At 41.9% G+C, this 16323-nt stretch overlaps 1 protein-coding gene across 8 annotated transcripts in view; it reads left to right on the top strand.

Moving 5' to 3' along the window:
- LOC107223933 overlaps window positions 1–16164 on the top strand; it is a 134374-nt gene extending 118210 nt beyond the window's left edge. For all 8 annotated transcript variants that reach the window (XM_015663801.2, XM_015663800.2, XM_046734596.1 and 5 more), the window contains 3 exons: window positions 3952–4045; window positions 11865–12135; window positions 14321–16164. In XM_015663801.2, the coding sequence (XP_015519287.1) occupies window positions 3952–4045; window positions 11865–12135; window positions 14321–14488 (533 nt within the window). In that variant the 3' untranslated portion in view covers window positions 14489–16164. The remainder of the gene's footprint in view (window positions 1–3951; window positions 4046–11864; window positions 12136–14320) is intronic.
- Window positions 16165–16323: the final 159 nt, after the last annotated feature.

Raw genomic sequence — 16323 nt, 5'->3', positions numbered from 1 at the left:
CGCCGTCGTATAAGGGAAATAAGAATATAAGTAGACGAGTAACGCCGTCGACGTGGCTTAAAGTCTCTTGACTTGGGGCCAGTGCACCCTGCACGTCGACGCGACGATAGAATTGGCCGGAGTCTCGAGGCGAAGAGGGTCGGATCTCGTATCTCACCTCTTGTCACACCTACGCTATATCGTCAAAGTAAACTTTTATGCGGCGGACTCGACTACATAGAAACTCCCAGCGCGCCACCCACGCCGATCCTTCGTTGCAGGCTCCTTTTTATCAACGCTCGAATAATTGCACATCTTGATTCGACCTGCGCTTGTTTACATCTCGGTCTTGTATCTTGCGAATTGCTTCAGACTTCGCCTTTACACTCGTAATAAGCCGTACGCGCGTTGCGAATCTGACCGGGCGAGTATTTTTGAAGTAAAAAACAACCTCGTCGAATTTCATTTTGAAAACTTGATATCACGTCTCTGTCTCAAACTGTAAGGAGGCTGTGCAGGAAAAAGTTAACTGTGCTTTTTGTATCTTTCTCTTCATAGTTACTTCGCTGCGTATGTAGAAATTTTTACTACGCATTTCATTGGCACTTGTCTATACTTTGGAAGTAATAAGACAATCGTAATGTATAGACAGCGAATATGTTTATATACGTCGGTATAAATGAACAAGTTATTACGAACGTCGATTATAAGACGCAAATTAAAGGTGAAAACGAGATAAAAAAATCTTACGCAATCTATATAGATTGTGAACTTACCGTAAGTCTATCATGACAAGGGGTTTGAAGATTTTGTTAATACTGTATTCTACAAAATATTAAGCCAGTTGGAATGATCTTTCGATAAATAAGTAGAATTTCACGCTAGCGCTACATGGAAAAACATTCAAATAGGGCCCTTCTAGGACTACGAAGGACTCCTTGTATACCCACCTACGTAAAAATAGTCACGTAGTAAGAAATGTCTGCGAGACCACAGGAGATGCCTCACTTTTAACGAGTCGCGTCAAGTCCTTCGGATCACAAGACTCCTGCATCGCTTCTCGAGAGATATTGGCTCGGAACATTTTTTTTCAACTCATCGCAATACTTTGTCGAGACTAGGAAGCCCGAAATAAATGCGATGCCGAAATTTCAGGAAAAGTGTCTGCTGACCAATGTTTGTGACAAGGCATGATCATATTTTATGTCACTACCAGTCACTCGTTTGCAAGTCAATGAAATGTAAACCGGTTTTAACAGAGTCGGAGAAAATCCCGATCAGTTTCCTGTGTTAATGTAATACTTTCAATATAAGAAATTTCCGAAATTTCTTAACACTTTTATAGTGATCAGCAGCCGCATTGGAATTTAATTTTAAAAAATTGCCAACCTTTGGCTAAGCTGCATCTTTTAGTTCCATTGAAGATTGAAACATTGTTGCAGAATTTACTTTTTCACGCAAGCAAACAAAATTAAGAAATACCGAAAATGATGTCGTTTGCGTAATGATTATGAATCGAGGCGTCTTGCCGCGATTAAAATAATTTCGCAAACTGTTAAAGATTGAAAATAAAGCAAAATTATGAAGAATTAAATACTTTATCACGACGACGTAAGAAACGAAGAAAAAAATTCAGCTAACATGTAGAGATTGGTAAGCTCGATTCCTATATGTGTAGTATGAAAAAAAAATTATCGTATTCATTCAACTGATTAAAACGTTCACGGGAAGCTATCGTCGCGAAAAAGAGAAAAAAAAAAAAAAAAAAACCTCCGTCCCATGCATGACTTGACGTAGTAAAACTTTTATCGCACAAGTGTTATTTCCAATGAAAGGAGTATTTTATACAGACGCATGTGTAATGTAAAATACAACTTAACGCGAGTAAAAATCAACGGCCGTGGATATTTGGCATAATAAATTTTTAACGAAGCTGAGTAGTTATACTCGCCCGTGCTAATTGTAGCTTAAGGCTAAAAGGAAGATTTGCAGGAAATCTCGATTGATCGTAATAATTCGTCCTCGATCAAGCTATTCCTGCAACTTTATTTTACTCTTGTTGCGCAACAAAGATCCTCGGTTAGCGGGATCTGTAGCTATGGTAACGATCGTCTGCCGTGTATATACAATTCTTCTATTATATTCTAATTTCCTTCCGCAAAGCTTATTCGTACAGCGGTGAACCGGGAACCGGGGATCTTACATTACTCACATGGGCCGAGCTGCGGTGGCATCTGGTCTTTGTTTGGATAGCGAGACCTACACGTGTAAATTTTGCTCTCACTCTCTCGCAAGCGCGTGCCCGACACGCTGAAGTCACATGGAATATATCAAAGGGTGTCGCTTTTCCCGCAGCTTTTCCATACGTGGAATATTACGCCGTAAGACTCGAGTGCCGGGTGGAGATCACACGTCGGGTTGATAAGTACCACGTTTTTTCGACCTCCGACTTCCCGGATCGGTTTTGCGATACGGGACGGAAAATTTCAGAAGAGACCGTGGTTCAGCGTCGAAACGAGATTTCGGTCGAGTCGAGGCTAACATAACGGCGAAAATAAAGTCCGCGAATCGATTACAGTTCGCACAAAGCCGACGGCCAAAACCTTGGCCGATCTAGTCATGCTAAAAAAGAAGAAAGGCGAAAAAAAAGAAAAGGTGAGAATAGCGGCGAAACTTTCCTCGTCTCTCTAACCCTGGCCAATAGCCGAGACTCGATGTGGGACACGGACGACTGGATCGGACTAGACGGTGAGCCGATCGTCTCACCGCGAACGGTGCGCTTGCGGATGCGCAAAAGGCGGCTAGATTTCACGGAGAGCGACTGAAAGAGGAAATTGATAAAAATTCGCACGAGTGCCCGATCCGTGAGGTTCTCTCGGCTACGCGGAGAGAGCCGGCTGATCGCGAGCCTCGAATTCTGCGATCTCGAGGCGCGATCGAGGTTTCGCCTACACGCCACAGGCACGTGATCCGAGATCCTGGAACCGTTCGACCGGTCAGGTATAATCCATCTAGAAGCGAGAGATCACGACTGGTGTGCGTGGATCATGCGTTTGTGTGACACACATACGGTATAATGCTAGCCTCGCTGATATTGTCCTAAAAATATAATTAATACGTATTCAAGACTCATTTATTAGTATATTTCGCTTATTCTTCAATACCTGGTTACGTGTGTACCAACAGACACTCAAGATTGAAACATGTGCGATTGTTCGTCGAGATATGTAAAATATCCTGCCGCGGAAGATAAATCGGTTGGTAGAAATGTTCCTTATCTACAGTGACGTTAGAAAATAATCCAAACGTATCGACGTTCAATGGAATTCTCGAAGCAACGTCATCTCGATCACTCGAAATGAATTATCCATCATCAACCCTATATATAGTCGTGGATCGTACATCTGTTTCGTTTCTTCTTCGTTCACTTTGACTTGAAATTATAACATACCGCAATGCTTTGATAGTCACGATGTTGGGAGCGAATTTTAGACGTATTTGACACTTCACGATTAACATCGTGAGTTTGACCGTCGAGAATGGACTGCATTCTTCACCGCCTGTTATACTTATCCTTGCACGTTTCCTGTGATTTCTGTTTGGTCAATATTTAATTATTTAAATATTTGCCGCGCATTGAACGAACGTCACGACTCGTGTATATTCGTTGGTAATAATTATTGTTCACAAAGAACGGTTTGGCTCGACACTTCTGGTTGAACTAGGCAAGCCTATGCGCGTTACATGTGACTTGTTCTTATAGCTCTGCAGAATTCAATCTAGTCAGCCCACTTTCCACGACCACGCAGTTCGCGCACTGCATCGAACTTGTAACATTCGTCGAGGTTAACGCTGCATTGTTCCAGATCGTGAAATGCCTGCGCAAATTTCACCAGCTAGGTGACGAGAACTATTTATCGAAATGTGCACAATTCGCAGTGTTTAATTGAGGAATATTTCTGGTTGTTTCAGATCCAACGGTGGACAGCGTGTACATGATATGCGGAGTTCTGATCGCCATGGTCCTGGTCGGGGCTATCATCGTATTGCTCGCCGTGACGATCAGGTAAGTCCATCCGCGGTGTAATAACGACGTGCTCTTCTAACTACGATAAGTACGATCATTGTTTGGCTATCAGCTAACGCAACGAACACCTGGTGGCACTGTGCCAGTAAAGAAAAGAGGAAACGAGTTTACCAAAGCGGAGATACATGAACGATGTGTGGTTCACGTTATGAATATAGGTACATACGTGCGTAAAAAATTTTACTCGCGTGTCAAATCTAGATTTATGGTTTATCTGTGTATATTTGAAAGTCAAGTTATTCCAGGAACATGGAGTAGCCGCTATGCGTGTAGGCAACATTCTTATTTCGAAAATTGTTCGATTCTTTTTCCTGCCTCTCGTTGCCAGTCCATTCACGATTGACTTCACGGAAAAAGCTCCGTGGCAAGTAGCTCGTGGTATTACCGGGAGATAGGAGGACACGACAGGCTATTGTAGCTGCAGCTGATAGTAAAACAATTCGTGATATGGCCGTATATTTTGTGCGATAACAGTCTTGTGAAATATTACGAGATGAGGAGCATGATTCAGTGCCTTCTCTTCCAGAGAGTTGAAACATATATACGCGCTTCGTACGAGTTGAGCAAAAATATGATAAAGTAGCTACGACTTCTTACCCTTATCTCAAACGTTTCATAATACTTTTCTCAAACTATCACGTTGTACAGTATTATCATACGCATGCGATGAGCTTCGTGAGACGAAAATTCTAAAACACTTAATACCCAAATAGCCGAGCATCTAAACTACTCATATCCATATGGTGAAACGAGAGTTGTAAATCAACAGATACTGGTACTGACGTCAATAGCGCACATGGTGGTTTACTAATAGCTGATAAGAGCGCTGTATTATATACTTAAATCACTGCAATTCAGCTCCATTTTACAAACTCTATGCATCCTCGGTCGTGGATAATCATTTGTCTTTGACTAAAAGAGGAGATATACGTATGGAACCTCGTCGGCAATATATTGCAGTAGATTTCCCACTACTACGTTATCGATTTTATTGACTACCCATATAAATTTTCCCACTTTCCTGAAAAATACTTACGTCACAATTAACATGTCATACTTACGGTTAACAATGAGTGAAGAAATCGAAACATCCTTTTTCTTTAATCTGCTTCTCGGTAGATAAGAAAAATAATAATTCATACTGGAATTGATTTCACATACATGCATAGCCTGATAGCCATATCACCATCCCATTTCTCCGTATTGCCAGTGCCATGGCCGAGAAGATGCGGTAGACCCCAGACGCATTAACGATAGGCGTGTCATTTGAACGCGGAAACCTGACACCGAGTCGCGCATTCGTATATCCCCAAGAAATTCATACGCGCACGTGATAACCGTTGGTTTCTTTTTTCTTTTCTTATATCATTTACTCTCTTCTTTCTTTCCTTTCGAATGCGAAGCGGTAGGTTGACTCAAATAGTCAAATCAAGGAAGATGACAGCGCAGAAGCGGACTCTCTATTCATATGTGTAATAATAATTCGCGTCTAGATAGCAATAATGGAGAACAATACGCCGGACGGGTTTGAATTGGTTTGTGGGTCAATAAGTGGGTTAAGATCAATTAAGGGCAGTGCATGAGAGATCGCGCGTCTACACAAATTGACAATTAATTGCGACACATGTTTCGGTTGCACAAGTAAACGCGTCGATGTCGATGCAGAGGACACCGCACTCGTCTCGCTGCAGGGGTTGCTGGGTAGTCGGCGTGCACACATCTACCGTATACGTAGACGCAAGTATACGCGTGACCACGGTTGCAAACCGACGTATGGATTCACTTGGAGTTTCTCCATCACGTGCAAGACGGTTGAAATAAAATTTTCCTCGCATAACGTAGAACGCGTGACGAGTGACGAGCTCTGCGGGATAAGTGATATGCACCCAGTTTGAATGATATAATCGCTATTGATCATGCATACACGCATGAATCTTGGATTAATTTATCCTCGTGGAATTTACCGGCCTCACCTTGAGCTAAAAAATTTGTCAATTCCGACGAGTGCAATTAACATGAGTAAACGTACTACTCGTGATTCATTTCGCTTCTTCGTTAAACCGTTATTCGAATTCACCCGACTTACTCTCCGCGAATATAGCGCGTTTCAAAATCGTTTACGTCAAGCTCGTTTACCGCTTCTTTCTTTTCTTTGACTTTTTGCTTAGGCTCGTGCGTCGTGATCTCTGCGGCTATTACTGCAGTTAGTCGCATGTTGCGGGGTTAATTTCACATTATTTTGGATGATCATTTTATTGCTGCAACATATTTGTACAGCGTCATTTGTTCATATTTGCGCAAATACAATAACACGGCAAGGTCATGTCACGCTTGTACAAAAGCATGAAAAAAAGCAATTGAAAAACGTAAGATAAAATGTCGATGATCGTTATTTTTCGCAACTTTCGTAGCTCACATTCACAGTCCCTCATATCTCGCGATGTACGTTCATACGCGAAGTGCGAATTCATCTGGCCAATTGAGCATATTATATAATACACTGATTGCGTGCGAACAAATATGTCGATTCGCAATTGATCCAGAGTGTTAAGATTATGTACTCGGAGTAGATAATTACGTCCGCGCTGGTTAAATCCTTTCTAAATTTTGTCCAAAAACAGAAGAAAACTAATTTTGATTATCTGAATCTACCCACAAATTTCAACTGCGTGTAACTTTTTTTCTTCTCCGTTGTTCGCAGCTGTAATTGCCAAATGTATGTCTTGGAACAATTTGCGCAAGGATGGGGAGAAATAAAACATATTTCGTAAAAACTTCTCGGACAGTTTTCAAGAATTCGCAAACTGCCAGGTTCAGACGTTTTGGGTGGAAGAAAAATAAATCAAACTTTTGCAACAAAATCGCGTTAATCTCATACTGCACTGATTCAAGTAAGAAAACAATCTATCGAAAGAATATCCACCTCTGATGGTTTGTTTAACAGTTTTCAGACCATGACGCATTTTGAACGATGTGATGTCTACTCCGCCTGCGTACATTAAATTCTAGTCGTATTATTATTATTATATATATAATCGTTGCTCATTTGAAACCATTTTCATGTTCACGTAATATTTAATCGGTTGCTTTTGCGCATTTCTCTCATCCCTCCGTTATTAAAGTTAATGCGAGTAGACATTGGAGCGGGCTGTTGATTGCAATCTCAAACAAACCCCAGCCGAACGAAACGCCCGGTAGTGCTCTCAAAAGTATAGAATAATTATTTTGCGCTACTTCGCAATTGGCACATATCGCAGCTAATTTGCCAGCTAGATTCGCACCGTTGTCCACAAACGAGTTGCAGGCGCGAGCAGCTATATTAGTAGCCTGGGAACTCTTCGTGCGAAGGCCTTCGTAACACAAACATAATAAATAGTTCTTCCCGCTGAATTTTACCACGTCACCGTTAGTGTATTCCAGGAAATTCTACTCGCTTATACATTTTTGTATCATATTAATTATCCACTACACCGAATTAACCTCGGTCGAAAATTTTTTTTTCCATTCTTATGAAACGAAATTAATAAGTTTTTAGATAATTTACGTCATGAACAATTTTGTACACTAAACGAGTAAACGGAAATTTTTCGTCAATGTAGCTCACGCTGGATCATTGCGCAAATATGTCTGATTAATAATATTTTTATCGCGATATTTTAGGGTTCATTAATTGGTCAGTTGACTCCGATTTACGGAGATGAAATTGTGCGAAAAATTCATTATTCCTTGAAGCGGGTACCAGTCAATAAAATAAGCACCCTGCACGTTTTTACGATATGACTGTGCATCTAATAATAGAATCAATAATTTGGCTATAGATATTGTGATTATAGATCACCTACGATACACCGCACATGACAATACTTCGTAATAATGTAAGAAGAACGTGAAAGCGACGAGACTTCATTCTTTACGGTAAACATCGAAATTACAAATTCAGTATCCTTATAGAGAGATCTGGCAAATACGACAGTTGCCATTGAAACTAAGTGCTCCCGACGCTCAGGAGACTATGCTGAAAAAATTCGCATGAAGATTAAATCGTTGAATAGTTTCCAACGCGACGGTTGTTCCTCCGGTATTACAAAAAAATTCCATTCAAAATTATCCAAGCTTCGCGTAACGAATAGAGACCGTTTCTTTCCTCCTATCACATAAACTCTGATAAAACTGCGCGTGCGAATACTTTTTCAGAGATATTTGCTCTGCGGTTCAATTTATGAATTTGCATTTCATTTTAATCGTCTAACTCGGATACAGTGTTAAAAAACCGAAATTATTATAATACCATAAGTAAGGTTCAATGCCATTTTCTAAATCTGATAGGCATAGCGAATTACCATCGAGACACACGCGTTCGCTTATCTTGCGAACTGGCTTCCCGTATATAGGAGAAGCGAACGGAATTAATTCGGAGGGGATAAGTGTGGAATAATACCGATTTTAGAGTTTATCTACCGAATGAATGTCGTCAAACATTGGGTATACAAGTTATCCACTGACGTATGTCGCCATCTGCAAAACAATAATAGAAAGATAGTCAAAGTGTCGCGACTGGCTGCTATAACATGTTGACGTGTCACGGGTGGTACACTCATCAAGTGTGAGGTAAACTCAGCTAGAAGAACAATGAATTATCAATACATATCGGTGTGTAGAAATACAACACGTATACGAATTGTACGCCAAGTCGTTGGTTTTAAAATTGTGTCTTCTTTATTATCGGGCACATGAAAAAACCTGGTCGCGTTTAACGCCGCTTATGCATCGTTATTGGGGAATTGAACAAACTGCGCCGAGTGCAATCGATGCACGCGTAAAACTTACGCGTCTAAAAATAATGCATCAAACTGTATAGCTGGACGATACTACAGGCGCCATTGCAGTTGCTACAAATTGAAGGGGGTTAGAACAGCGTTCGATGCGTGGTGACTGAAGACCGACCCTATAAATGACCCCAAATAACCCCCAGCGAGTATCGAACACGTGGCACGTTCGGTTGTAACGTTATCTATAAGCTGCAGGCTTGCCAAAGAGTCGCGCTCGGAACGGTTCTTGTATAATTAGTGAAACGAACCGTCACGCTTCCGATACTTACTCAGCTTGATCGACTCTGTAAAATAATCTCGTTTCAGTGTTTCGCATAATCATTTTGTCACATCGAAGTTCCTGAACGTAGATCCCAAATTACATTCATCTATTAGATTGCTCCCGGCGTTCCCAGTCACCGTGTCATTATCCGAGGGACGTTTGTTCGTAACCGTTTGCACTTGTTAGCCAGATTTTAAGAATAATACCTTTTCACTGAGAGGAATATTTTAACCAGCAAGTCCAGACACTAATACGATAAACTATCAATCTCTAGACTTACGAAAATTGCGTCATCCGGCTTATAGATACTGTTAATTCGTTCATTACTCCACGACTATTATCGATGGCTCATGATCAATGGTCCGATACGAGTTTCAGGTACTCGATATGTACCTTTGTTGACTCTGCGGATGATCTTATTTTGCTAATCTTAACGGTATATCGTTTTCGAAGATTAAGTACAATTTTGCGAGTGTGGTTGGGTTACACTAACTATAGACACTACTTTCCTTGCGAAAATTAAGTACCGTTTTAAAGACAATTGACTCACGGGCTCTTAGAAAGTGGATGTTAGACAAATACGGATACTTCGGGTTCGAACCGAGCACTCCGTCCAACCTCGGACGGGTGGCTAACCATAATGCCTAATCTTTATGGTTTGCTCATACCTAAATTGTACTCAGGTAGATATGGGGGTCCGAGCAATGGGTAACCTTCGCTGCGACGGGTATACACATAAGTGAAATAGAGAAAATAATGGAATACTAGATTGGTCACGGGCAACGAGGGTGGGTTACAGGCCGTGTGAGCGTGCTGTTTCCAGGTACAAGCCGACGACGAAGGGTTGCCCATGAGAACGCAGGGCCAGGGCGCCACCCACGCTAGACACAAAAGTAGACGAATTCAATTACCCAGGATTGAAAATAGACTAGGTATATAACCCGTATGTCTCCGACGGGCAGAACAGCTTTCGCGTTAACATGATGGAAGGGGAAAAAGAGAAAGATGATACAGTGTAAGAATAAATAAATTTCACCTGTCTAACGATATACGCTCTTTGCGGCCATGTTTGTCAAAAACTTACAGCTCAGTTTTCCTCGTTCATGGGAGTGTTTCTCAAGGGAGTTTCGACATTCGCAAGAAATGGATAGACTGGGGACAATCGCTCAACCACGTTACGCGCAGAATAAGCAAGACGAAAACGGGCGATGGAAATCATTAATTTCGATTTTTTAGCCGTTCGTATCTTTCCATTCATTTTCCGTGTACCAATCGTAAAACCAAAGCCACGCGGCGAGCACCGACTTTAACGCAGATTATTACCGCGGTCACTCGGTACCGTCAACGTTGCGGTTCATCCGTCGACTCTCAAGACGAACAAAGAGGAATCACGAATCACGAATGAAAATTTTAGTTCGGTTGCCGCACGGCAAATATGTGCGAAACTCAACGGTAAACTAAACAACTAATTGTCCATTTCTCTTTATTCCTCCCATGTGTGAAGGTGTGGAAAACTGAGCTGTTGCATACTTAGAAACCGTATTAATGCGACAGAAATATATGTCGCGATGATATTTTTCCCGGTTGAGAAAATTAAGATTTCCATTCAGGCAGGCATATTCTTCGTATTGTTTCGTCATACCCGATTCTACGAAAGTTTAAATATTCCCGAAAGGTGACAGTTGGTAGTTGCGCGTTTGCGGAGTGGAGGACTGTCTGCGGCTGTCGACGGCCACGCAGGTCTGGGGAGAACCGTAGAATCATAATATGCTGTTTAAATCAGCACAGGCTCGCTCCGATTGGCGGGCCGAGGCTTATGCGGACCAATCGGAAATCGGTGGGGAGTGACGTCACGTTGAGCTTTATAAGCGCGCGCGCGCTGGGAATTCGCTCAGACCTCAGACTAGCTTTGAAATGAGCGCGGCGAGGCAGTTCTCGTTCGAGTATATCACTCGCCCGACAGCTAAAAGTTAACTTTAAACCTAAGGTTTAGAAAAAAAAACAAACCAACAAATAATAATAACAACACCGAAAAACCAAGGATATATAAAACTAGTCAATTCATTAACATGTGTGTATTGTAACTTAAAGTGAAATATTAGCGAATGTTGTACAGAGTGTATTTAATTTAGTATATTTATTAACGCCCACCGTAATCGACCAATGTTCTACGATCATACTTCTTCGTGTGTAAGAATTGAAAGTTCAGTGCTTGAAAATCGTTTCAAATCGTTGTCTCGATTTTGATCATCGTCTACGCCATTGTGTGTTGTGAACAGAGTAAGGCAATTTAGTCTTTGCAAAACGGGAATAAGATCGAAACAATAACAGAAAAACATTATAACATTGTACTTGTTACATCGTCCGGAGTAAACCACCGTGCAAACGTCAACCCAAAGTCATAAGACATAGTTGAGTAAATCAGAAAGCGTAAACCTTCGGCTAAAGAGTTTGCGTAAAGGAAGAAAAAACGAATCGTCGAAAGACTGTTTGGGAGTATTAGGGAAAAATCAAGGATTTTCTCTCCGTCGTTGCTGTTGTTGTTTCATTTCCTGTATTAAAAGTAAGAATTCTCGACTTGTTCGAGGGTTCGCCATACCGGCCAAAAAATTCCTTCCAACATTCCGAAGAAACTCACGAAGCTCTACCTTAAATATAAAATGGTAGGGAGCAACGGGACGATGCTTGCAATACGTCTTGTTCGCAGTAAATTGCGGAAACGAGAGGATCACTCGAACACCGTGCATCCCGAACCAGCCGTTGTACAAACTGCGGCTGCGCCCGTTCCTGCATCCGCATCGCCGACGGCGAACGGAGCCCTTCAGTCCTGCGACGCAATGCCGCCGCACTGCACGGACCTCGGATCTTCCGCCGACCCGGAACTCACCTACGCCGGTCAATTTGTATGGCAATTTCCACCACCGTACCCTCCACCGCACACACCGCCGCCCCAGTACTCGCTGTACAGTAACGACCAGGTAAGCCTTCGAACGATTCAAATTTTACCCCGAGAAACCTCCGAGTTCCTTATTCCCCTGTAACACTGAATCCCTAACTCCTTGATTACCCCAGAAAATGGAAAGTGCTGGTATCCACTTGTATTGGTACGAAAGCTCGCAAGTCCCTACCGAACTTATCTCTAATGCGGTTCGGACTTCACGAGGTGGGGAATTTCGAAGTAGCGTTACTCGTACCGGACGTGGTCTAGTCTCTCTCTCTCTCTCTCTCTTCTTGCTCTGTCAATTGGGTACATTTGCAGTCACATAACGATATCTTGTTCGTCCGCGATTCGTTTTTTGAATTGGCGCACCGTTACAGCGGCGCCCTATTTGCGCAATCTGCGCAACTCAGCTTCGTTCGAAATGCCCGAATACTCGAGCCGGCGCCACTGTGACGACCTCGTTTTCATACAATAGAAAATAATGCCGTCTTTAAATTTATAACAAAAAAAAAAAAAAAAAGAAAGGAAGAGTGGACGAGAAGTAAGTAAGACAGAGACCGCCTGCCGGACAAAAGTAGAACGTGGCATGTATATCTTTGAACGATGAAGGAGATCAGGTGAAAAAATAATCATCGTAGTCGCTGTGTTTACACATTAAAATCCGTCGGTCCGGAAATTCCTCGGTGGCTTGTATAGACGCACGCGGTTTCACGTTCGCAACAGTATTTCAGCGCCTGATTTCACGACTGGGGATATCCGGTTATTCCCAAAGAATGCGACCGTCGCCCGTACATTGAAAGCTGTATGTGACGAATCGTTCAAAAGGTAAAAAAGATACGAAACGTAGCCTTAGAATGCGTATCGTCTAGACACACGGTCTCTTGTACACCTTGTATAACACGTTGCGCAGGTACGTCTGTTTCTCATGAAATAACACTACCGCATATTAATAAATGATCTACGTTGGACGCGCGTGGTAGTAACTCTCGAATAATTTTGTATCACGACGATAAAGTTCTCAAACATCATCGAGAATTACAGCATTGCTCGGTGTATTTGCTCGTAACACATTTTCTCATTTCCTCCGTTATATCGTGTCTTGTGAAGACATAAAGTTGAAACGAAGTAAAGCAAGAGAGAGATGAAGAAGAAAAAAAAATACACACCGCTGCCTGATTATCCTGCTGTAGTGAGATTATAATTTAACGGTCAATATAATGAGTTGGTGGCGCTATCGACTTTGTTCACCAAGGACAATGACGCTGGCGCGTGCGCGAGTTATTTAGATATCGTGAGAGGTCGTGGCTAGAATGTCATTTTAAAAATTCTAAGCAGTCTACTCGTAGACGCTCACTACTGACCGTATTACGAAATGAGACGGAAAAAATTTCTTGAGTTCATTCAGTCACCCTTTCCAACCCGGCTGCACCTCGGTAAATTTCCTTGATAGCGATTGTAGGGCAACATTTTATAATATTCTCCAGGCTGTTCGGGCTGACGGCCAACGGTTGAAATTTAAATTTAGAGTGTGTGCGGCAATTCGATATTCTGCCAGACTTCGCGCAGCTGTCAACCCCCACCGAGAGAATATAAAATGATTCCGCCGCGCCGGTCGGATCCGTTCGCTTGCCTGCCTGCATTCCCTTGGCAGCTTCGAGGAATCGTTACTTACGTTCGTAAGAGAGTCGTCAGAGAAACGCGTAGCGTGTATAAATCCGAAACGTATAAGCTGTTTCGTAACGGTCCGAGAGTCTAGACCTCGTCTACCTGGCTGCAAACTCCGTCAAAATGAAACGGCGAGTGGCTGGCCGGTCGACGCGGCCAGTTCTCTTTCACCAACAGGCAACATATGCTATGTTTAGGCACGCGAGTTGGTATTTCTATACGCTTGACTCCGGTTATAGCGCGGGGGAGTACAAATCTGGTTACAAAACGCGGCACGCCGCGGACTGACGATTCAGTGACAAAAATTACATCGTCGACAATCCCTAGGAATGTTTCCTCTCTTGATATTCTTTCTACAACAATATACAGGTATATTTTAGTAGACTTTTACGCGCTCGTTTGATTTCAACGGATGTTGCGGCGGGCTGCGTTGCCACGAGGCTTGCGAAATCGGGTGACTGCGTTAGAACCCTTTACCCTCGTAATTTTTTCTCCAAATACGCGATCGACGAAAGTGGCGGTATGTTAACGGTGAAATCTCTTTTTTCTCATTCCAGGACACACTCGTACACGCACTACCTTCGGAGAGGGCCGGCTTTGCGAAAGGTTTTCGTAAGAACCTTGGCGGTCGCTGGCGACGCTTAGTGAAGAGAAAACCCGAGATGGAAACATGCTCCATTCCGCCAGAACTCAAGGATCAGCTTAAGACCATCTACGTCTATTGACCTCGAGACCTTCCTTGATATTACTTCCATTCAGTAATTAATGCTTTCCCATATCGTAAGATAGTTCATACTTCATACCGCATCTCGACGAAGGAAGGGTCGGTATGCCCGGGAACAAAGCGCAACGAGGCTCAGGTCAAACCTCGGCCAAAAGACAAAGATTTAAGAAAAATATGTACGTATTTTGAAAGACAAGAGAGGCGTCAATGGGAGATGTGGGCAATGAAGCCCACGTAGCAGCACACATACCACGAAGTGTCTTATGTCCTTGTAACCAGCCCAAAGCTAGCATCGTTCTAGAGTGAGTCGAGACTTGAAGTCTGGAACGAAAGGTGGTCAAGAAATGAATTTGTACAGAAACAACAATTTCTCAGATCTAGAATAACGATGGCAGCAATTGGCGAACATCTCGGTACTCTATATCCGTGTAAAAACTTCCAATCGAGTTATTTATTAATCAACTTGAGATATAGAGTTATCAATAAAAGTGCCTTTTTCAAACGGACAAATTTTCACCTTTATATGCACTCGTAGAAGCACAAAAGATGTTCAGGAGACAGAATGGCGCGATGGACTTGACGAGACTGAAACGTAAAGTGTACGACGACAAAACGAGGGTTGTACCCCGTAGCTTTTGAGTACGTTTTTACACAATAAAAAATTGAAATCACTATGTATGTATAGTATTATTCTGAATGCGAGCTGCCCATGCCGTTCTGAGGCCGAGCAGCGCTATTACTTATGTAAATAAATGTATAAAGCAATAATTATAGTTTTTAATGAAACGCTGATGTTCCCAATATTGGTGTAAGAATGTCGCGTGTACACGTATTACGAAACTAATTAATTACTCGATTGATCATTCGAGTGATTAACTAATTAACGAATTGCTTGGGGTAAGCGGTCTCTAGGTAGCATGTTTAGAACTTCCTTGCCCTGGATTAAACAGTGTAGCATTTTACTATATAATTTGTACCATAGAACGATTTAAGACTATTATAACTATTACGACGGCTCATATTGAGCCTATAATTTAGAATGAATAACTACCACGGTGTTTTAGTTAAATTGTTGTTTTGTCTGATATCTCTATTTTACTTATTATAAGTTGATCGTTCGAATGTATTTTTGTTTCTGTATACGTATACACGCAAATTTACAAGCACTCTTATCCAATGCGAGCATTATTGCGTATACCTAATATACACCGATATAAATGCTCATATGAGAAAAAATCACGCAGCTAGACGATTCGCTGCATTAACCGACTTGCAGATCTTTTCAATTATAACTCCATTATTAAGCAACTTCTTATCGGATGCAGCGAATGTTTTGACGATCAAGGCTTTTGGTTTTTCTCTTCTCTGTCGATATTTTATTAAACGAGTCCCCTCGTCCCAGCACGCTCCACGTAACCTTTATTTTGAATTCTCTAAAACTCGTAATTCGCATAATGCTAGTAAGGCATAAGAGACCATACAGAACCAATAATGTCCCGACGTGTATACCTTCTTAATAAGGCAATTTTGTAATTCTAACAACAGCATGAGCTGCGTGCTCATGACCTAGTCACTTGTTTATATTGTCGGAAATCCTAGTATTAGAGAAATTCTACGCAGCTTGTTAACTATCGAATATCAGAATACAACAATATCAAATAAAATGTTCGAAACAGATAATGACTTATTAATCTTATTCTCGTCATCCTGTGAAACCAATCTTCTAATCTATACTTTATTCACTACAGCTCCAAGAAACTGCGAAAGGGAAATCTACTTGGTCAACACCAATTGAAACTTCATACCGGAGCTTTACCGGGTTACATATTTCACATG

The sequence above is a fragment of the Neodiprion lecontei genome, chromosome 3, assembly GCF_021901455.1.
Source record: "Neodiprion lecontei isolate iyNeoLeco1 chromosome 3, iyNeoLeco1.1, whole genome shotgun sequence".
Classification (NCBI taxonomy): Eukaryota; Metazoa; Arthropoda; class Insecta; order Hymenoptera; family Diprionidae; genus Neodiprion; species Neodiprion lecontei.
This window is presented reverse-complemented; position numbering and strand designations above follow the sequence as displayed.